Source organism: Diadema antillarum, unplaced genomic scaffold, assembly GCF_040938485.1.
Source record: "Diadema antillarum isolate AM-2024a unplaced genomic scaffold, OU_Dant_1.0 seq00001942_RagTag, whole genome shotgun sequence".
Taxonomy (NCBI): Eukaryota; Metazoa; Echinodermata; class Echinoidea; order Diadematoida; family Diadematidae; genus Diadema; species Diadema antillarum.
In genome coordinates, this window is record NW_027272602.1 from 1 (window position 1) to 22,123 (window position 22,123).

Genomic DNA, 22,123 nt, shown 5'->3' on the forward strand with positions numbered 1-22,123 from the left:
TTCATTATCTTTCTCTTTTTTTTTCCACCAGAGCTTATCTGAGCATAATCTGTCTTGCCACACCCTGTTCACTGTTTTTATGCTTCTTCTAAGCACCAAATCATCAAAAAACTATGTAGTATTATAAGGTCATTGTACCACTTAAGACTGGCTTCTTGGACAAAAACAGGATATTGTAAAAATGGATGTGGAGACAACATTTCCAAGAATTAGTAGATTAAGTTTACCTTCCCCTTGTCCTGAACATTGGTCATTTTCCTCATAACTGTCATTTTCATTGTGTGTCTTGTTTTTTATTTGTTTTCTTGTCTGGCTGGCCGTACAATTTGGGCTCTTTGTTGTTGTTTCCTCCAGGTTCGCCTTCAGGATGTCCACACCGGTGAGGAGCTGTCGTTTCCATGCCAACGGTGGATGTCACGGGAGGAGGAGGACGGGGAGACGTGGAGAGAGCTCCCGGTTAGGAGAGACGGTGAACCTGTCTACCCAGGTGAGAAGACTGGATGTCATTGACTCCTAACTTGCTGTGACCCTACAAAGAACAAGGAGAGAGATGGAGGGGGGGGGGGGGAGATGGAGAGAGAGAGAGGGAGAGGGATAAAGAAAGGAAGAGAGAGTTGGAAAGAAGAGAGGGGAGACAGGAGAGAGATGAAAAGAGGATGAGTGAAAAGAGGTTTAGAAACAGAGGAAGGTAGACTGAGGAAAGATAATGGGAGAAAAAGAGAAGGAAGAAAGAGATGGAAAGAAGGAAGGAGGAAAGGGTGTAAGAGACAGAGAGAAAAGTAGAGAGATGAAGGAAAAATAGAGGAGAGAGGGGAGAGAAAGAAGAGAAAGAATTGAGGGGGATAAATGAGGAGAGGATGAGAGAAAAGGGATGTAGAAATCCAGGAAGGTAGAGGGAGGAGGATTAATAGAAGAAAAGGAGAAGGAAAGAAGAGAAGAAAAAAGATACAACGTTGTAAGAAGGAAGGGTAAGAGAGATGGGATAGGGAGGAGAATGGAGGAGTGTTAATAATGAAGAAAAAGATAGAGGGAGAAAATTTGATAGAAGCAAAGGAGAAGGAAAAAAGACAAGAAAGGAAGGGAAGAAGACAGGGAGAGAGAGAGAGAGATGTGATAGAAAGGAGAGTTCCGAGGGGTGTATCCAAGAAAAAGACAGAGGGTTGAAAATTAATAGAAAAAAAGGAAAAGGTATTAGAAGAGAGGGAAAGAAGGAAGGAGGAAGGGAGGGAGAAAGAGATGGAAAATGGAGGAGATCTGAAGGGTGTTAAAGGAAACGTAAACCCAAAGAGCAATGGGGATTGAGTGAAAGCAGCAACATTAGTAGAACATATCAGTGAAAGTTTGAGGAAAATCGGACAATCGATGCAAAAGTTATGAATTTTTAAAGTTTTGGTATTGGAACGGCTGGATGAGGAGACTACTAGAGGTTATGACGTATGAGTGGACAACAATATAAAGAAAATATAAAGAAAATTCCACAAAAATTAATTTTTCATGAAAATTACAAATTCCATCAACTTGATACTGACATATGTTAAGGGTAGCAATTATCCCAATTGTTTTCTGAAAGCGGTTAGTCAAGTGCTCTTTCATGATGCTAGAAAAGTGAATTTTTGTTGAATTTTCTTTATATTTTCTTTATATTGTTGTCCACACATACGTCATAACCTCTAGTAGTCTCCTTATCCAGCTGTTCCAATACCAAAGTGTTAAAAATTCATAACTTTTGCATTGATTGTCCGATTTTCCTCAAACTTTCATTGGTGTGTTCTACTGATGTTGCTGCTTTCACTCCATCCACATTGCTGTTTGGGTTTACGTTCCCTTTAACAAAAAGAAGGTAGGTAAGAAGGTAGATGGATAAAAACTGATGGAAGAAAAAGAGAAGGAAAGAAGGGAGGAGATAGGGAGGGAGAGTTAGGAAAGGAAGAGATGAGGAGTATTAAGAATTAAGAGGAAGGTAGAGTGTGGAAAACTAATGGGAGAGACAGAAGGACAGAAAGGAGGAGAAAAAGAGAGAGACTTAAAGCAAGGAAAAAAAGATACAGGAAGGAAAGCAAATGACAGAGAATAAAAGGATACAAGAAGGGGGATTTAAAGGAGAGAAGGAGAGATGGAAAAGGGTAGAGAGTGGAGGAGTGTTTACAATGAAGAAGAAGGAAGATGGAGAAAAACTAATGGAAGAAAAAGAGAAGGAAAGAAGAGGAGAACAGAATGAAAAGAAGGATGAACAGAAGTAATGAAAATAAAGAGAGAGAAAGGGAGATGGGGGAAAAAAAGGAGAGGAAAGAGCTACAAAACAGGAAAAAGAATATACAGGGAAGAAAGCAAATGTAGAGAGAAAGAAGGATTTTAGTGAGTGGGGTGGGGAGAGGATTAGATAGATGGGAAAAGGAGGAGAGCAGAGACACGTAAAACAATTGAGAAAGTGAAAAGAGGAAAAGCAAATTGGAAAGACAGAAGGAAAGAATTGAGGTGAAAGAGGGATAGGAGGAGGAACATCGTGTAGGAGTGTGAAATTGGAAGAGAGATGGTATAAGGGATTGTGAAGGTAAAGAAAGAGACTGGAAGGGAGACTTATCGATGGATTATTAAAGCATAAAAACCCTATTAAAACACTAGTTACAAGAATGTTTCAAATATTCAATATCTCATTATCTGTTTTACAGAATAATGTTCTTCAGAGACTAAAGTGAAAGAAAAAAAAATGGAATGTGGAGAGAAAAGAAAAAATTGAAGGAGAAGAGGAGATAACATGAAAGTGATGTAAGGGTTTCATAGCTGCATTGCCCAAGTACATTAAAATTCCCAGTAGGTAAGCAATTACATTTGGCAATGTGCTTGCGTTTGAATGCAACATGATCAGCGACTTCTAGCAACGAGTGTACATTACCTTCTTGGACATACGAGGCAAACCTCTTTGAAATGAATTATGTGGAAGTGAGTGTTCGTAACTTGATACTAAGTCAAAGCTGTATTTTGGGGGGATATTGCCATAATTATGGAATTCTTGTTGAAAAGTCTGTGCTGTCTGTTGTCAATTCTGACCCTGAACCAAACAGGATTGATAGAGAAAGATTGAAGCAATTGATGGCATTGTGGATGGGGGAGGGGGGGGGGGGGGGTTAGGGGGATGCTGATATTTTGATGATAAGATCTGTATTTCGACATCACATGAACAACTTGCTCTTCCTCTTGCTGTAGTAGTTGTACTTGTAGGTAGCTGATAAAGTAGTTGAAGGGATTATATAGTTTTATGGTTTCTTGGTATCTCGCAAAAAGTTTAAAGCCTGATCCTCATCTTCACCAATACTATACAATGTACCTTCCCTTTAAGTAGAATAAGCAATAATAGGTCTGCTGATAAAAATGATCGTGGTTGATTATGATGATTGCAATGGTATTGCAGTACAAGGATGGAAGATAAAAGTGATCATGGTTAAATGTTAAAGGGATGGTATGGTTTTGGTTAAGATGGTGGATTTAGATTTTAACTTTTTGCATGCTAAATATCACTTGAGTATGAAATATTACAGAGCATACAATCCTAAAAGAAATGTTATTAAAAGAAAGCCTAGGTTATTTGATGAAAGTCGGTTTTTGAAATGGCTGAGATATAAAAAAATAGGTATAACAACGTGGTCCTAATAAAACATGGGTCCCACCCTTTATTTTTACTTCTTTATTTTTATATACATCTTGACCTTTTCAAAACTGATTTTCATCAAAAAACTTTGAATTCTTCTTACAATTGTATGCTCTTTCATATTTCATAAAAGGTTTCTCATTATCTCACACACACAAAAAAAAAAGAATGGAAAACTGAAACTCTAGATCTCAACCAAAACTATACTATCCCTTTAATAATAATCATCATAATGGAAAAAATGATCAGCAATAATTACATTAATGTAATATGGCAATTGAATTAATGAGGATAATGGCTAGAATACTAATAAATTGAAGACTACACCCAATATTGTTATGACTCCTACTAAAAAAGTACACGTATTATATTATCTCGTGTAGTCATGAAAGTAAGTAGATGCTGGTCTGCTTTAGCTCAATGGTATGCACACAGCACACACCCTACAAGACTTTCTTGTGTCTGTCTATTATATATCTCTCCGTTAAGAGTGTTTGCTGGCTACTAGATGCATCAGCCATGATCCTTGTATACTGCATCCACGGTATTGTAACCATTAGCATCCTCCTCCTGCTCCTCCTCTTCCTCCTTTACCTCAAATTAGTTTGGTTTTAATGAAAGTGCCGCGAAGCTTGAAGGAGACGGGGCCCTTGTCCGTGGACGTGTAATCACATTTCTTGCAACCGAGCGGCAGACACCGTCGACTCTGCGCCAGGATCCTCATTCAATTACACAAATTGATGAAGGTTGCGTTGGAGATGAAGGGGGGGGGGTAGGAGGTGCATATCCCTGCAGAGGTGAACGGCATGTTCTGTCTTTGTCACGAGTACATAGTGATTGTCATTGGTAATGCCTGCTAGTTTTTTCAAACCTTCTTGAAGGTCGTATTGTCCCTGCACACTCCATTTTAAGAGGTGAGGATGGCTTTAAGCCGATGACAGTTAATGAGAGCTACATTCTCACCCACCATGCTCTACCCTGCCATTGAGCCATGGATGTCCAAAAACTGACTCCACAATTGATGGTGATCCTTCTTTAACCCGTTGAAGACGAGTCCCGAGTATACTCGGGCAGGTGTCTAGATGGGAAATACATGTTGTAGCAAAATCAAACCGTCCTCAACGGGTTAATCCCCAACACGTCACTGCGAGCTCCAAACCTTAAAGCTTAAGATGTTGCTACAGTTTAACCCTGTGGGTGCTCTGAGTGCTGATTTGCAGGGAAAAACAAAACAAAACAAAAAACCACAAAAACAAAACATATTGTACATACTGTTTAAAGTCCCTGGCACAGAAAGGGTTATGGGGCTTTGCCTTTCTAATTACAGGGAAGAGAAGAAATCAAATAGCTTATCAAGGGAGGGCTAAGTACGCTACATGGACTTATTGATTTATCTCAATGATATTTTTTTTTTTCTTCATTGGAGAAAGAGCAAATACATGTATATATGTAGCTGGTGTGTGCAGTGAAACAAATATAACAGATCATTGATTCTTTTAATTAGATCTGATGAATTCTGGGAATGCTACCACCTGTATTTTGTTAAGTCATCCTTATTTATTGCCCCATGACCTTTATAAGAACTCTTTATCATTGCTTGTACATTTACCCCTCCCGCATCAGTATGTGAAATGTGAGGAATCTCTGGGTTTTTTTTTTAATGAGACATTTCTGTATCATTCTGTTCAAGATGTATCAAACATATTCAATTGTGCCATGATATTTCATCTTTCACTAGGACCTAAAAATTTTATGCCATGAAACAAGTTCATTTTGATATTTTACACCATGGCATCCCTATTATCACATGACCAAGTACCTCCCTACCGTGATTGCCAACTCATGGTACAGCACCAGTGTACATACACCATACAGGAACTTGCAGAGTTAAAGGCACATGGTCCTGGTGGTTTAGTCAAATGTGTACGCGGGCGCACAGCGCAAGTTTCCTATAGAGACCTACAACGCTATCGACTCCTCTTTAGCACTTACGCTGTGACCCATTTCCCCGAGTCCAAAGAAGTCCGATCCACTGTAGTCAGTGGTCCGATCACAGTTCGGCTCATGATTCGGCTGAGGGAGATGACAGCTTTAGCAAACTTCTTTTGTGATGTCATAATACGAAGCACATATGCAAGCACCCTGGCATTACTACAGACTGCGTGATGCGCAGAGAAGACAACGAAGGCAAGAATGTTACTTAGCAACACCTACGCGCTTTACTCTTGATGACAGCTCAACTTCGGCAATCTTCGTATCAATGCTTACGGTGATCGGCAGTATCATCAATAGCGCCCTCTACACTACTGGGACTATGCGCCTTTAAAAACATTATTTCAAACATTCTACTATCTCTGAAGTTAACGGGATCAACACTATTGAAATATCCATCAGGGAAATCAAAAGCTACACGTTTGTACTCTTGGTGACAGAGCATTCTTGTATGCTGCACCTAAATTATGGAATAATCTCTCTTTGTTTGTAAGGCAAGCAGCTACAATTAATGAGTTTAAGATCATGTTAAAATCTCATCCTTTGAACAATGCATTCTATGTTTGAATTATGTATGTTGTGATTATTACTTTGTAATGAGCAGTAGAGTATATTCCTATAGTAGCTGCGCAATATAAATGTCCTTTATTATTATTATTAGTATTATTATAACTTCGATTGGAAGAAGCACAGTTCTTAGCTTACTTGCAGAGCCCACAAGGACTATTTTTGGTAACCTGGAAACATGTTTGGACACATTTGCACAAACTGAGTGCTCTGTAAGAAATAGAACCCTCATTGTCTCCATGCGAAGTAATGAGTGGAAGAGCAATTGTCTGACTTCTTTTTGGTTCCCTTAACCCGTTGACAGGCTGATTTTGCTATAACACGCGATTTCCCATAGACACCTGCCTGAGTATACACAGGACTCGTCCTCAATGGGTTAAAGAGCATGACATGACAGTATGCACCAAAATGGAAAGAGAAAGAGATAGATATATATAGAGAGAGATGATGAGAAAGATGGAGGGGGTGAGAGAGAGAGAGAGAGAGAGAGAGGGAGAGATGGAGAGAGAGAAAGAGAAATATATGGAGGGAGAGAGATGAGAGAAGGAGAAGGAGAGAAGAAGTACGTCTAATTTGTTTGACCCATATGTATTTATCTGTCTGGCTTGCTTAAATTTGTAATTAGGTCAGCGCTATTCAAATTGTCCCTTTCTATTAAGTTTACCCACAGCAACATCTGTGCGCACATATGTGCATGTACATGGACTAGATACATGCACACATACACTTATACGTAAGATGGAGGATATAATAGCGTGGCTTCTGGGTACCTTTTCATGAAAGTTCTCAGCGCTGACAAGTTGTCAGTCTCTGACAATCACCATGGTAACAGTCAGTGACCAGAACATCTCAGCCAATCAAAACCAAGGATTTTACTGAAATTGTCAGAGACTGACAACTTGTCAGCACTGACTAAATTGATGAAACACCCCCCTGATCTTGCTGTCTCATCCTTGATCCAGTGAACAGTTATGCAATGTCACTTGCTCGTTCCTTTTTTTTCCCTGCCTTTCTTTATTTTCAGGAATCTACTTTTATTCTTGTGAGGTTTTGTCTTTGATTTGTTGTGAAAAGCTTTACACTGAAGTACATTTTCTTTCTTTTGGCATATAATGTGGTATAAAGATTGATGAATACGGAGAAAAAAAAATATTAGTCTTGACAAATGTCAAATACCTATGATATTGAACTAGTCGTGTAAATGACTGTTGTTCATGATATAAGAACATTTTGTTCCTTTTACTTTATAAAAGGAATAAAGGTAGAGCAGTTTTTTAACTGAAAGGGCTACCCTGTTGAAATAAAATGGAAATAAAAGAAATAAGTAAATGTGTAGGGATATTTGGTTTTTCTTAATAGAGCATATCATCTGTTCCGGGATAAAACATCTCAGTCACTTTTGATACCTATTACATTGAACCAGTTGTGTAATTGACTGTTGTTCATGATACAAGTATTAGAAAATTTTGTCCCTTTTACTTTCTAAGGCATGCAGAGAGTTTTTTTTTTGGGGGGGGGGGGGGAAGGATGGAGGGTAGGGGTGAGGGTGGGGAGAGGAAAAGGAGGACTTGAGGTTTGCAAACACACTCTTTTTATTCATCTGAAATAGAAGTGACGTTACCGTAAAAGGTTTTGAGAGAAATAAATCATCATGTTCATTGCAATGGAGATGGTAATAAAGTACATGGTGCGTTTGTGATTACCCGGTATGTGTTTGTCTGTGTGTGTTTGTGCATGCATGCGTGTACAGTACAACTGTATGTGCAGGCTTTGAGGGATATGTTTGTGTTTGCGTGTGTTTGCATTCCTGAATATCAGAATCAATTAGGTTAATCAGTGCCCACACATCAGCAGTCATGCATACAGAGTTACTCCATCCTTCACCATCCTCCTCCTCCTTCCCTCTCCATCCAGTTCTCATCTACCAGGTTACCGTGACAACAGGAAACTACTGGAATGCGGCCACGGAAGCTGACGTCTACATCACTTTGTACGGGGAGAGGGGGGACACAGGGCCACGCCTTCTACACAGATCGAGAAGGAAACAGAAGTTTGAGAAGGGAAAGGTTAGAATGACATCTTTTATTTGCAGAAATGTGTTGATATTTCAGTAGCTGAATATCATGAAAGTAAAATCTATGTACCCATTGAATCCTTCAGGAATGTTCCCACCCAAATTATATACCTTGGTTTATCTTCTAGATTAACACTTTGGAATTTTACTACACAGCTTACACCAGAGAAAGATTTGACATAAAGTCTTGCTTAATGTATTTGAATCTGCATAATCTTATTTGAGAAAATAAAAAAAAAGACATTTATTTAAGAAAAAAAATGTCTATTTGAAAAAGCAACAGGAGCTTTAATCTGCTACTTGTATGCGCTGCAACTTTTACAACTTTTAATAATAATAACTGTAGCCTTGAAGAGGCTTCTGAAAATTCTGCAACCCCCCCCCCCCAAAAAAAAGTAATAAATATGAAGAAGGAAGGGCTAATGAAGAGAATTATTCATCAACTACTATGATTACCTATTAAAAGCTGTCTCCACCAAACATAGATTTGCATGCATGGGACTTAATGACACATGTGTGGTCTCTCTGGTATTAAATTGCATTACCACACTACATGTATCCACAGTATTTGTTTTTACTTGAAATTTATGCCTCAAACATAAATACACCTATAATACGTTCAGATGTCATTGTGACTATCATATTGCTTAGATCACAAAGATTTGTATCTCAAAAAACATGGGTATTTCATCTGCCATTCTGCATTTTTTGCGCAGTTCTACGTACATCTTAGAATTCAATTTCTTGTGCACCCCAACATCAAGATGGTTTTGATATGGATCTGCAGAATTTTTTCTCACCTGGAGGCCGTATGTAGGTGTTATCAAGAGTGGAACTTTGCTCCTCGAGGTGAATTAATTTCTCATTTTTTAAGGTTGGTTGTTTCTTATTTTGTAGAACTCTGATTGATTCCTATCTTTTCTTCTTTTTCTCTCTACCCCGACCATCGTAGTCCGATGTCTTCACAGTGGAGGCCGTCTCCTTGGGCGCCGTCAGCAAGATTGTTATCGGCCACGACACGTCTGAACAAGGTCCGTTCTCCGTTGTTTCTCCCTAATGATTACCTTGAAACAAAGAGAAAGATTAGTAAAACATCCACCCACGCAGTTGCGACGAAGTTGCCTCGTTATTTCTGTCTGCCGACAATCTGACGCACAAAGACGTCACCAGTATACAACATCGTAAAATAAGAAAACAAATATATGACAAACATTGAAAAAATACTGTTGATGTGTTGTTATCGTGAATTTTCATGGACACAAAATATTGGGGACATGAAGTGTGTACATTTGTGCTCTTGTATGCCCTCATAGTAAGTAAATGCAATAGGATGCTGGTGTTTTAGTGAGAAGTGTATATAATGTTGAAATAGAGGATACTGCTATGTTGCAAGAAAATGAGTAATAGCGAACAGCATGATTTCCCTCCTTCAAATGTTTTTAAATGAAAAGTCTTCTACCATTAACATCACATACTGTTATTGGTTCTAAATGAAAATCATGCATTGTAACACTTCCACATTCTAGAGTAGATCAACAAGCAGATTAAACAACACAAGCTTGGAAGCACTATCATTCCATATAATCTGGTTCACGGTAACACGCGTATACGGAAATCATGATCCCTTTTGATTCCGTTGACGGTTGCTTGTGGGCATTATTGTAAACCCGTTGAGGACAGACTGATTATGCTACAACACGCATTTCCCATGGACACCTGCCCGAGTATACTCGGGACTCGTCCTCAACGAGTTAAGCAAACTGTATGGCCCACAATGTACAATGTACTACGTTGCCAATCAGTATCAAACTGTTTCAACATATTATGAGGAGCCATTATTTATAATGCATAAGACAATTCATTCTCTTACTACCATTGTTGTCTGCCACAGGCAAAGGATGGTTTTTGGACAGAGTGGTTGTCAAGGAGACAGAGAGCGGACTGGAAGCGACCTTTCCATGCTTCAGGTGAGAAGAAGAAAAAGAGTGGAAAAAATCAATTACTTGTATTGGTTACGTGAATGATTTGGCAGTGCCCCCCCCCCCCCCCCCCCAACAAAGGAAAGAAAACACAAACAAAAAATAAAAATGTGAGTAAAGTGAGGTGATTTTATATCTGATTTTGTAGCGTGCTGAATTAAAAGGAGCATTTTACAAATGTTGTACTGTAATGCCCTGAGAGTGCAGGGTTTGAAGAAAACTTGGAACGTGTGTATTTCAGAACATACAAGCTGCATCATTGCGAGCAAAATGGATGTCTTTCCCAGTAGCTATTTTCTGCACATTTCTGCAAATAATATCAATGATATCAATGGTAATCATAATGATATTTGTACATTTGTTGGTTTCATTATGGTAATCAGCATACTTTATACAATTGTGCTGATGATCACGATGGATTAAAGCAGTGATTTCAAATCAGATACAAAAACCTTGAATATCAGTCATTGATAATAGAATATTTTCATTAACAACATATTTATTGGAGTCAAAAGGGGCCTGAGCTTTCGATCCTAGCAGAATCTTCATCAGAGGCAAAATGACAAACAAGCAGGGAAAGCAATCACATATAAGGACTACACACAACAAGAACAGTCAGGGGAGGGCTAGGGACACAGAACAAAGAAAACAAAAGGGGAGGGTAGGAGGTCATGGGCAAGGAGCCCAACAGGTAAAGGGAGGGGGATTAGAGCAGGAGGGTGGACAGACAAAAGGCAGAGGAGGGTGGACAGACATAAGGTAGAGGAGGGTCAGTAATGATCCTGAGGATCATGGGGGCAACCACTGAAGGAAAAGGATGAATGGGGAGGCGACATCAAACAAGATAAGGAAAAACAGAGGGATAAAGAAAGGAAAAGAGTGAAATAGCAACAGCAAGGGGAAAGGGGGGGGGGGCCTGAGCAAACAGTGAGCCCTAATAAGGTGCACCAAGAGGAGGCAACAACGTATTTATTGTTACACGTGTCAACGAATTCCAACATTATTTTCTCAGTTTTCCTTTTGCAGAGTTACAGCCTTTGTCTTTGCCATGTGCACGGAACAATGTTAGGAAAGAATGAGATAGAAAAAAGATTGAGGGTAGAAATACAATGTAGGCATACTTGCCAACTCTACCGCATTTGGCGGTAGACTACCACTTTTGAAAGATTTCATTAGGCATCCTGGATTCTACCACTTTCTCAAATGAAAATGTTGGCAAGTATGTGTAGGTAGAGGAGGGAGATTGAGAGAGAGAGAGAGAGAGAGAGAGAGAGAGATAACACACTAAATAGCTATTTTTGTTCCACTGCATATATTATTTTATTTCAAGATAGTTTTTTCCCCTCAAAAGAAATTAATTTATTAAAGAATGTACACTGTACATGTATTCAGTATCCGTCTTCGTATTTCGTTTTTCAGGTGGTTAGATTCCGGTGAGGATGACGGGAACACGGTGAGAGAACTCTATGTCAACAACAAGTCCGTCAGCTGTGAGTATTGAAATGTCGCAGAATGCACACACACACGCACACACGCACACACACACACACGATACAATGTCAACTAGAGAGCAATCGATTATGCGCAGTCATGTGGTTTCAACTCGCCGCTATATCACCCTTGCACCAGTATCCAGGAACAAATCAGGGATTCATGCACATGTAGCAGTGCCATTGCACTGCCAGAATTGAAAAGAAGATACACTGTACTCAAAACATTTATAAGGAAAGAACAAAAAAGGAAAATCAAGTGGGGTACAAGTTGACCCGGGTATAGAATGTGTAGTCTCTTTTCTACATAGTGGTAGTCTGTTCTAAGAAAGTGTATCAAGTAGTGAAAAGTTTTAATAGTTTTCCATGCTACTCTAATGTCACGTCGGGTATGCACACATAATCTACACTGATGTTGCAATGTATGCATTGATTGTGTCTACGTGTTTACTCATATGAAACTTATGTTTAGTTGCGCTATTAAAGATCACTTAACGTATGAAATAGGGCTGATACCTTAAGACCGAAATAGAACAAGGATGAATTTCATTTGAATGATTTTATGGACTACTAGAATGTGTGTATAATCATCCCAGAAAAGAAGAAGAAGAAAAAAAAAAGGAAATGCATCTTGTGAGCATGCTGTATGTGTACTGCTTAATACAATAAGACAGTGTACTTCATACAAGTACAACTGTGTGATCCTAGCTTACTACTAATAATTGCAACATGTACATGTACTTTACAGTATACCAATAGCTACAGTAATGCTTGATTTTTGTCATTGTAAAATGGTATTTGATTAACCAGAGAAATTGTTGTACATGGGGATGTGCTCATGTTTGATGAGAATCTGACGTCTGATTTCTTTTCACTCTTTTCCTCTTGTCATCCACTCTGCACAGTCGAAAAGGAGATGGTAAGTTTGTTTGATTGATTGATTAATTGATTGATTGATTGATTACTTAATTGATTGATTGCAGTTTATTTAACACTTTCAATAATATCACACATATAACAGAAATCGACAGCATTACAAACTAAGACATAAAAGCATTAGTCATGACAACATTCATGAAAAAGATGTGAAAACAAAGAAATTGGATAGTGGTAGGAAACAAGCAGGAAGGCACAGCCCTTTATTACAGCATGTCCCTGAAAAAAAAAGAAACTTTAGATTTCTTGATATGTTGCCATGAATCGTGTAATTGAAATATTGTTTGATAAATATTAAAACATCAACAAATAAAAAACAACAAGAACAATGTGTAATAAATGTGATTCTTATGAGCCTGTATTTAATTTTTAAATGTAATAGTGTGAAGTTTTCCTTGTTTCAAAGATCTTGCAAAGTACCTGAGTAATCTTTCATGTAGATAGTGTATACAGCTGTAGCATAAAAATATAATTGTGGGGTGGTGCAATCTATAACGATTTCAGTACAAAGCTTAAGATTCTGTAATCCCTCACTCAGAAATGACACACACAAAAAAACCAAACAAACAAACAATTAGGTTTAGATAGAGGAGGATGAAAGATAAAGTTCAAGTTTTCACTGCTCAAGTTTTCACTGCCATAAAACTTAAGGACCTGTCTGCTGTAACATTTATCAAATACTCTTTTAAAACCAATTCAATTTTTACATGGAAATTTGAAGGCATAACGGACCTGAGATAATACTGGAGAGACTTACAATTTGTATCTTGAATGGATTTTGAAATTGAAGCAATCAGTCCCATTTCTCTCTCATTGTAGTGGGACCAGGAGAAGTGGAAGTATGAGGCAGGAAATCAGGTGACCTTTGTGTCAAAGGTCAGCGGCAGGGCTGTCCAGGTCACCCCCGACAACTCAGTGGACGCGTGTGGCGATCCCGAGAGTGCCGGCAAAAATGGTGAGAGGCCACATGATCGGCTTTGGATCTGCAGATAATTTTGACCCGTTGAGGACGGTTTGATTTTGCTACAGCACGCATTTTCCATAGACGCTTGCCCGAGTATACTTGGGACTCGTCCTCAATGGGTTAAACTTTAGGGAACATCATCATTCTTGTTTCAAACATACCCGTACATGTAGAGGACATTGATATGTAAATTGAAGAATTTGTATGATTGACCAATCCTTTGAATGATCAATGAAATAAAAATCTGTGGCACAAAACACACTTGTTAACATCGTAAGTAGAAATCCAGTAGGACTCAGTCTGTTGATGTGATACGTCTTTTTGACATCAATATGCAACTGTTGCCACCAGTGTAGAGGATAAGCCACCATGACGATAAAAAAGTGTGTTTTTTAGCAGATCATCAGAGATGCATGAATACATAACATGGACTGAATTGTGGTTTGCTAGCCCTGGTGAAGATTTGGTACTTTTCACATGAATTCATAATATATTCCTGTTTGTACATGTAGTTATTCATTTTCTAACTCTAAGATATTTTCAGAAACTGGAAAGTGAGTAATTGTTATGATCTCTGACTGACTAATACAATGTACATTGTATATTGTTCTACTAAACCAGTGCAATTTGACAGGTTTCATCACACTTTCCCCTTTATATTTGCACATGCTTAATAATTTACATTATGAAATCAAGCATTGTTTCATGCCAGAAAAAAAAAAAATTCCCATTGACCACTTTGGTAATTTGTCTTTGGTTTCACCACTGAAAGAACCTGGTTATTCTTCCCATCAGTATTTACATATTTTACATAACATACAAGTATTGATTAAACAATATGAATTATTTCAACTGCTTCAAGCACCATGTGAAATTGTCATGAACTGCTATGACTCATATTTAGGAGCTAATTTGTCTTCCAGCAAACGCACCCATAACTATAGATAGAAATGATCCTCAAATATAATTAACAAATTAATATTTGTGTTTGAAAGCCGAATAAATGATAATGGTAAAATAATAACTTACCTTCCGAAACTTGCTTGCAATCCATTCTATAGCAATATTCCACGTGGAAAAGGTTCGCGCCAATGTCCGCATGTTCAAGACGCAGGGCAAGCCCGAGCTGTTTCTCGCCATCGACAACAACAAAGTGGGCGGGGCCAAGAAGGCGGGCCTGCAGAGCGAGCTGAAGCTCAAGGTCCAGTTGGACCGCTCCGTCGCCTTGGAGTCGGTCAAGTGGCCCAATCAGATGCTGACGTTTGTGCAGAGTGGGCGTCCCCACGACACGAGAGGGTCGGGAGTTGGGCCGCAGAAGCTTTTCTTTTGCTACGTCAAGGTGAGGAATTGTAGTTTGCTTTTTTTATGAGGCAAAGTTAATCCTCTTACAAAATCAGGAATTCTGCAGTAGTCTTGAAAATTGTTTTTGCGGTTGTCAAGAAAATTACTGTTTTGAGTTTTAATCGTAGACGTTTAGATGAGAATACTGCAATTATAGGACAGAAGCCAGAGCATTATTTCATCTTGCACAATCTTTTGCTGCCTTCCTTGATGGTGTGAAATCATAATTTCACTTATATATTTCTCCTATCTACAATTAGTTTAGTCCATATCTACAGAATTACATTTTTATCTAAACAGTGGGCTATATTATGATTACAATTCACATGCAAATTTAGCAGAGTTTCCAATCTAGTAATAAATTCTTGCTCTATTTAATAACACTGTATACAATTTGGTTGTGCTTTAGTCTATCAATGAATAATGAAGTCTCACCAATTGAAGTAATGTTACCATTTGAAAGCAACAAATAACAGTCACACCTGTCTATAGCGGCCACCCCAGGGAGACGAAAAAGTGGCTGTTATAGACAGGTGGCCGCTCAGGCAGGTTTGACTGTATTGTGGATTTCATCTTGTGCCCTTGTCTTTAATGTTTTCTTCATCTGTGCAGATAGATTAGAAAAAATTTGTGTTACAAATATTTCAAATGTGGACACTTCTACATTGTACACTTGTTAATGATTATGTAATTTAAACATCTTTCAGGGTACCTTCAGTGACAACTGCCTTCTAGTCTTCTACACCTCACGGACGCAGACCTTCAGCGTAGACAGCTCGTGCTCACTGACCGCCACGGGCCAGAGAACGGAGAGTGCCTACTGGCGAGTCAGGAGAGTGTCTGGGAAGAAGACTAGGATGTTTGAGAGCGTGGCCAGGCCAGACCAATACCTCCAAATCAAGGATGGCAAGTGTGATGCCAAGGTTAGTTGTTACAGAGAATGTTAATAACATTGCAAGCATGCTAGTATTTGTTTGTCTGTCTGTTTGTTTGTTTTTGTTTTTTTCTTGAATTGAACTTACAAACTGATTGGTACATTAATTGATTAATATCTTATTCGCTTGCCTCAGCGGGTAATCTTTTCATTCCTTTTTTTTATTATTATTCTTTCATCTCTTTTTGTGGAAATACTTTTTTTCCACCTTAATTTAGTTTTTCCTGCTGCTACATGTATGTTGTCTTTGTAGAAACATTTAGAGAATCTGCTAAATAGACTCAATAGATTTTGGGGCTGACTTATATGTACAAAATAAGTAGGTTGTTACGGATTTGATGCAAATTTTAGATTACAGTGCTGTTTTGCTTGAAAGATTTTGTTTTTTGCGGGGGAGGGGGGGGGGTGAAGTACTTTGGAAAGTTAGTTAACTTTTATGTCTTTTGTGCTGTCGTTAAAGAGCTTAATTTCTCAGGAACATTTGATTCCATTGAAATGAGCTATGCAACTTTGTATATTCATTTTATTCCTCGTACTTTTAGAACAGGATATATATTATAGTTCACAATACATGTACATGTAGTATGTTTATTCATACTCATTTTGAGGGAAACAAGCTGCACCCTGTTGCACATGTAAAATATATGCATACGTCTGGACAGACACACAGGATTAAGTGTTGCTTCAGCCCAAATTTTGTATGTGCTGTGTTTTACCACTACGCAAGGCCATTTGAACCTGTCAATGCAGGTTACTCCTAATTTTCTCTTTGCAGATTTCACATACAGTATGTAGTTACACAGTTACTGTGTTTAATATCACCGTGTGAGTTCACATTTTGCTTTCTCGCTTTTCATTCTTCTCATCCCTTCCTTCCCTCTCTCTCCCTGTCTGACTATCGTCCACGACGTCTATCAATGGTGGTCGATGATCTCCCAGGGCAACGGAGATGAGGCCTGTCACTTCATAGTGAACAAGATGAAGGACAAGGGGTACATCACCCTGCAGTCCCACGCCAGCCGCAACCTCTCCGTGGGCTTCCTACCCGACGGTGCCGTCCGGCCGACCATCGACTCGGGGGAACCCAATGTCAGACTCTACCCGGAGGTCATCGAGTGTGAGTGTTGTCATGGAAGTACATCCAGCAGCGGCAGTTATACTGCATACTGTAAAAGTGGAAGTTTTAACGGTGTGAACATTTTTGCACAGAATTTTTGCTTGTTATTGTTGTGCATGTGCTAAATTTGTGCTTAAAGTGTGCACTGTACATGTGTAGGTACATTGTCCATGTTGTACCTCACTATGTGTTCAGTGTATTGCAGGGGAATAGGTGTTTTGTCCTTCATAGTATTTGTCATGTTCGCTAGTCCTTTGCTGTCTTAATGCAAATCAGTTACCTTGAATACAGAAGTATAATGCTGCTGAAGCCGTTTAATTGCCATGGCAGCAGTGTGCTGTTTGAAGTGCTCATTCAGTGGTTGTGACCGTCTGGGAAATTGAAAACACATGAAATTCACCTTATCCGGCTGAGCACAAAAAATTGATCGTGCCAAAATTCTTGCTTGTACTGTTTTTTGGGGAAATATTGTAAAAAATTTGACCTCTTTGATACTTTCTTGAGACCTTTAGTGCTCTTTCTATGTGCTTACACTGTATGTTGACATTCCCCAAACTGTGAAGTACAAAGAATTAGACAATGTTTAAATCGTCAGCCGTTTCACAGGAATTTGAATTCTATTAATTCCACCTCCCCCTCCCTCTTTTTCATCATGATACAAATTAGAAATACCCACCTGGATGTTCCATACTTATTAGTGCAGCTGTACAGATGTACAATGTCACGTCCACTAGGCTCGAATTGCCACAAGAAATCAATTTGCATTGAGCAGCCGACTTGTACATTGTATGTTTCCACCATATAAAGTGTGCTTTTATTTTCCACATGAAAATGAGAAAATGAGGGTTTTTGTGTGTTGAAAATATTGTGTTCTGAAACTTTGATTCAGCACATTTACATTGTCAATAGTATTTGCAGTTTTGCTGTATTTGAAATGAATGATAACAATTTTTCAATACTGAATACCTGAGCATGTTTTCTGCAGTTCCAGAGCTTGGTAGCCCAGCTTTAAGCAGCTAATTATCAGTGAGTTGATTGATAGTTAATTATGGGTATCCATAAAGCCCCTTGATTTTGTGAAGATGGTGCGCTCATTGTCACAGAGACTCAAGCAATATTTGATTTTATCCCCCCAGTTGGAATAAAAAAGAAGATCACAACGCCAACTCCACCCACTACACCGAAACCCAACAAGGTGCCCAAGAAACGTAAGTATTCCACCCAACTTAACACCTATTTGAACACTTTCTTGGACATTCTTGAGTTGCTCTGTACATGTGTGGATTTTGGCAACTTGTGAGTGCTATTTTTGAAGATGATCAATGTGGTTAATATTTCATCAAGTGGAAGTTGATCAAATCTTACTAAAAGTAGTGTAAGTTCAGAGAAGTTTTAAGTAATGTTAAATATTTTCAAAAGAATTTAGTACTGACAAGATAAGTTATGGAATCCTTTGTCCAGATTGTTCTTTTATGTGTGGACATGATGAAAGCATGGACATACACCTGTAACTACACGTGTACAAGGGGGAAAAAAAGAACAAAAAACAACAACACCATTTATACCTATCCATGTTCGCCAACAGCTGGGAAAGCCTTCATGTTATCAAAAATTCAACATTGTTAAATGATTATAATCTGATGTTGAATACAGTATGTGTTGTTTTGTTTTTACATGATAAGTCGAACTCAAATCAGCGTAAGATTCCCATTTAGCTGCAATGTTTCAGAATCTATACTTGCAAATAATGTTATGTCATCTTTCCAGGGACTGTTTTGAAATGGGTTTTGGAGTAGTGCTCAGAAATGATACATGGACTTTAAATGGCAGGCTATTTCATATGTTCAGATGGTGCTGTGCACATTTTAATGTCCTAGAACCAGCTGAAAAATGTGAACTTGTAGAGAATTTACAGGGGATACACTGTACTTACACTCTGTATGGTAGGTGTGTGGGATGATAATGTTCCTTTCTTATTGCAACTGATTGACAATCAGTTATTTTGTTGCAATAAAATACAACAACTTCAGGCAAGAATTCCATTAATTTGAATGAGAAAATTTCTATTCAGAATATTACCTTTTTCTTAATAGACATAGACAAATGTGTGTGTTACATGCATGATGAGTTTACTGCATCTTGGTGGTGTTTTGAAGGGTGTGATGTGCACACTGTATAGCTCTTTCATGAGTATGGACTTAGCCTTTAATTTGTTTTGGAATCTGTCAGTGTGTTTCTGCTTGCACGTACAGATAAAGCAGAATTCTTGTGCAGCAGCGAGAACATCTAAAGTATGGTAGTTTTACTATTTATTTGATTTCTTCAAATTCATATTATGTCATGTTATGTTACACCCATCACCCGTTCCCTAAAAAAAAAAAGCACCCATGAAAAAGAGGAAAAGTCAGGATAACATTGTTCCTGGCATTCCCGCCAAAGCTCCAAGAAAAGCTCAAGGAAAGCCGGGTCCTACTGGTAAAAACATCCTCTCAAATTGTTGTGTGTTGTGTGTTTGGCCTTACAGTATATTTTAATATGCGGCCACTGACATAAGCACTTTAATTCTTCAAGGGTAACAACCACGGGAACGTCTTTTTTCAGTCCCCCTGGAAAAGACCAGGCAGTTGGATAATGTGCCTTGCCTTAGGGGCACAACTGCTGCTGTCAATGAACTTGAAAATCCCTGGTCTGATCTGCAGCCCTGCTATGGCTTTATATACATAGTGTGTGACCCTTTTCCCCATATCCCCTCCTCACTAACTATTCCCCTGTTGTTTTATTTTATCCTTTATCTTATTTCTTCAGGTGATACATTTGCTAATAAAACTACAATGTAATATCTCCACAGGTTAAAAGTTCATTTTGTCACAATCAGTTGCAAATTATGAGTGTTCTTGATGAGACTTTCGCCTACTGGGTCTGTAGGCTTCTTCAGATCGAACGCTGTGAGAGAGTCTTCCCACTGGGTGCAGGTAATTTGCAACTGATTGTGACAAAAATGAACTTCTAACCAGTTAATACTCCAATCAGATGAATCTTTGCAGCGATTTGATATCTCCACAGTGTGATGAGCAGGAGGTTGCCAGCTGTGCTTGTCTCTGTGAAAGTCTCACATAATCCAATTATTGAATACAATTTTGATTTGAAAATATATCATATTTTTAGCTCATTGCAATTTTGCAATAAAGCCAACACTTGTGACTAATAACAGTGTGTTTTGAAACCTGTATAGCATAACAGCAATTTTGAGTGTAGAGTGGATAATGCTCACTCTGTGTGTTGTCTTTTTTTTGTGCACGATGAAATATTTTATTCAGGCAGCATGTGTACAACAGCAAGTTAGAGCAAATGCATTGACATTTGCTTTGTAAAAAGCTACAGGCTGTAGGAAATAAAAGCAATGCAAAGTGTGTAAAATTACTTGAATCCCCTCCTTTCACTTCCACATGAAGTGAAGCTGAAAAGATTACAAAACCCACACACATACACAAAGAAAAACAAGTTTCTAAAAAATACATGTACAGTTTTGTACATGTACATGTATGTGATTCGAGGTGTGTAATTAAGAAATTTTGTTTCACAAGTAGTGGTAGCAAACTGTCAAAGGAAAAAGTAGTTAAAAGGAAAGCAGTGTCACCAGCATACAACTTCACCATTCTTTATCGAGCAGTCATGGTAAGGGTGCAAACCACAACACCTTTAACATTTTTAGTTAAAAGAGCATTTTGTTTTTCTTTGTATGCAAGTTGATTTAATGTCACAATAAGCCAACTGCATGTCAGAAAAAGTTATGCATATATTTTGAAGTTACACATACTGCAGGTGACTACATATTCAACGTACATGTATTAAAGTGCAGGAATATATTGTTATTGTTTTTTTTTCTTTGATTCATAGTAGAACACCTCACTTTTTAATAGCTGAAGTACAATTTACAATGATGTGAAAAACGAAAATCAACAATAAGAGAACAAACGTGGAATAAGATGCCTGCACATGTTAAACAAACCTAATACCAATGCACCCTACTAACACTTCAGGGGGGCGTTTCATAAAGCTGTTCGTAAAGTTACGAACGTCCTACGAGCGACTGGTGATCAGTTGTGATGTGCTATACATATCAGAATTGCCATAATTCAGCACAAGAACTGATCACCAGTCGCTCGTAAGATGTTCGTAACTTTACGAACAGCTTTATGAAACACCCCCCTGGTCTTTGCTGCTGTAGCATGAAGGGCCATGAAATGTACTTGTACAGAATACCATCACACGGAAGAAAAAAAAAATAAATTGTTTGTTTATTTATTAGCGTAGTCTTATGGTTGTTACGTGTATTTTTCCTGCAACCCCTCACTGACATTATTATGCTTACATGATTATGATCGATATTCTATACTCATTTGATGTCTGAAGAATTTATCATCAAGGTGAGTGTGGTTGGATTCAACAGTATTATTACTTTATGAAATTTTGCAACTGTGCTACCTTTAAAGGTAGCACAGGTATAACGGGAGATTGGTAGCAAATGAAAGAAACAAAAACAAATACCTGATGCATTTTCACCTGATTTTTTTTAATAAAAAAGGCATAAGGTACAACTTGTCTTGCCTTTTATGCTATGGGGGAACCTTGTTATAACAAGAATCTGAAAAACTACAACAATTAACCTTGTTATATCAGGTTTCTCATAATATTTGAGTACAAAAATTAAGAAAAAAATGAAATGAAAAATCATAGTGTTGTATGAAGGCCTCTTGTAATGAGATTATAGGCCTACTGTATGTACTTGGTGATGTTTCTAGTCCCTGTCTCCTCTCAATTCTTTCCAGGTTCCAAGCTGAAGCAAGTCAAAGAAGCAGCACCAGCCGCCGCCGCCCCTGTTTTAATGGATGAGAAGGAGAAAACTCAATACGAAGGTAAAATAAACACCTGGCAGCGTCATCAATGAGTCTGCAGTTTGATCACTTCAGGAAGAAAATGAGAGGATTAAAATACTGTATAAGTGGTTATTTTCTTGAGGGTTTAGTTTTTCACGAATTTCGCGAATCACAGTTGGATTGCGAATCTAACAACACGCGAAAAT

The 22,123-nt window shown here is 38.3% G+C and overlaps 1 protein-coding gene across 1 annotated transcript in view; it reads left to right on the forward strand.

Annotated features, from left to right (window-relative positions):
• Positions 1-354: 354 nt before the first annotated feature.
• The window catches only part of LOC139713288 (uncharacterized), a gene marked incomplete at its 5' end in the record, with an annotated part of 88,947 nt that continues 67,178 nt past the window's right edge, over positions 355-22,123 (forward strand). Inside the window, 13 exons of the mRNA XM_071625032.1 lie at positions 355-487; positions 8,120-8,271; positions 9,232-9,310; positions 10,171-10,246; positions 11,678-11,748; positions 12,654-12,667; positions 13,504-13,639; positions 14,710-14,987; positions 15,697-15,912; positions 16,863-17,040; positions 18,177-18,248; positions 19,423-19,515; positions 21,870-21,956. Coding sequence (XP_071481133.1) covers positions 355-487; positions 8,120-8,271; positions 9,232-9,310; positions 10,171-10,246; positions 11,678-11,748; positions 12,654-12,667; positions 13,504-13,639; positions 14,710-14,987; positions 15,697-15,912; positions 16,863-17,040; positions 18,177-18,248; positions 19,423-19,515; positions 21,870-21,956 — 1,585 coding nt within the window. The remainder of the gene's footprint in view (positions 488-8,119; positions 8,272-9,231; positions 9,311-10,170; positions 10,247-11,677; positions 11,749-12,653; positions 12,668-13,503; positions 13,640-14,709; positions 14,988-15,696; positions 15,913-16,862; positions 17,041-18,176; positions 18,249-19,422; positions 19,516-21,869; positions 21,957-22,123) is intronic.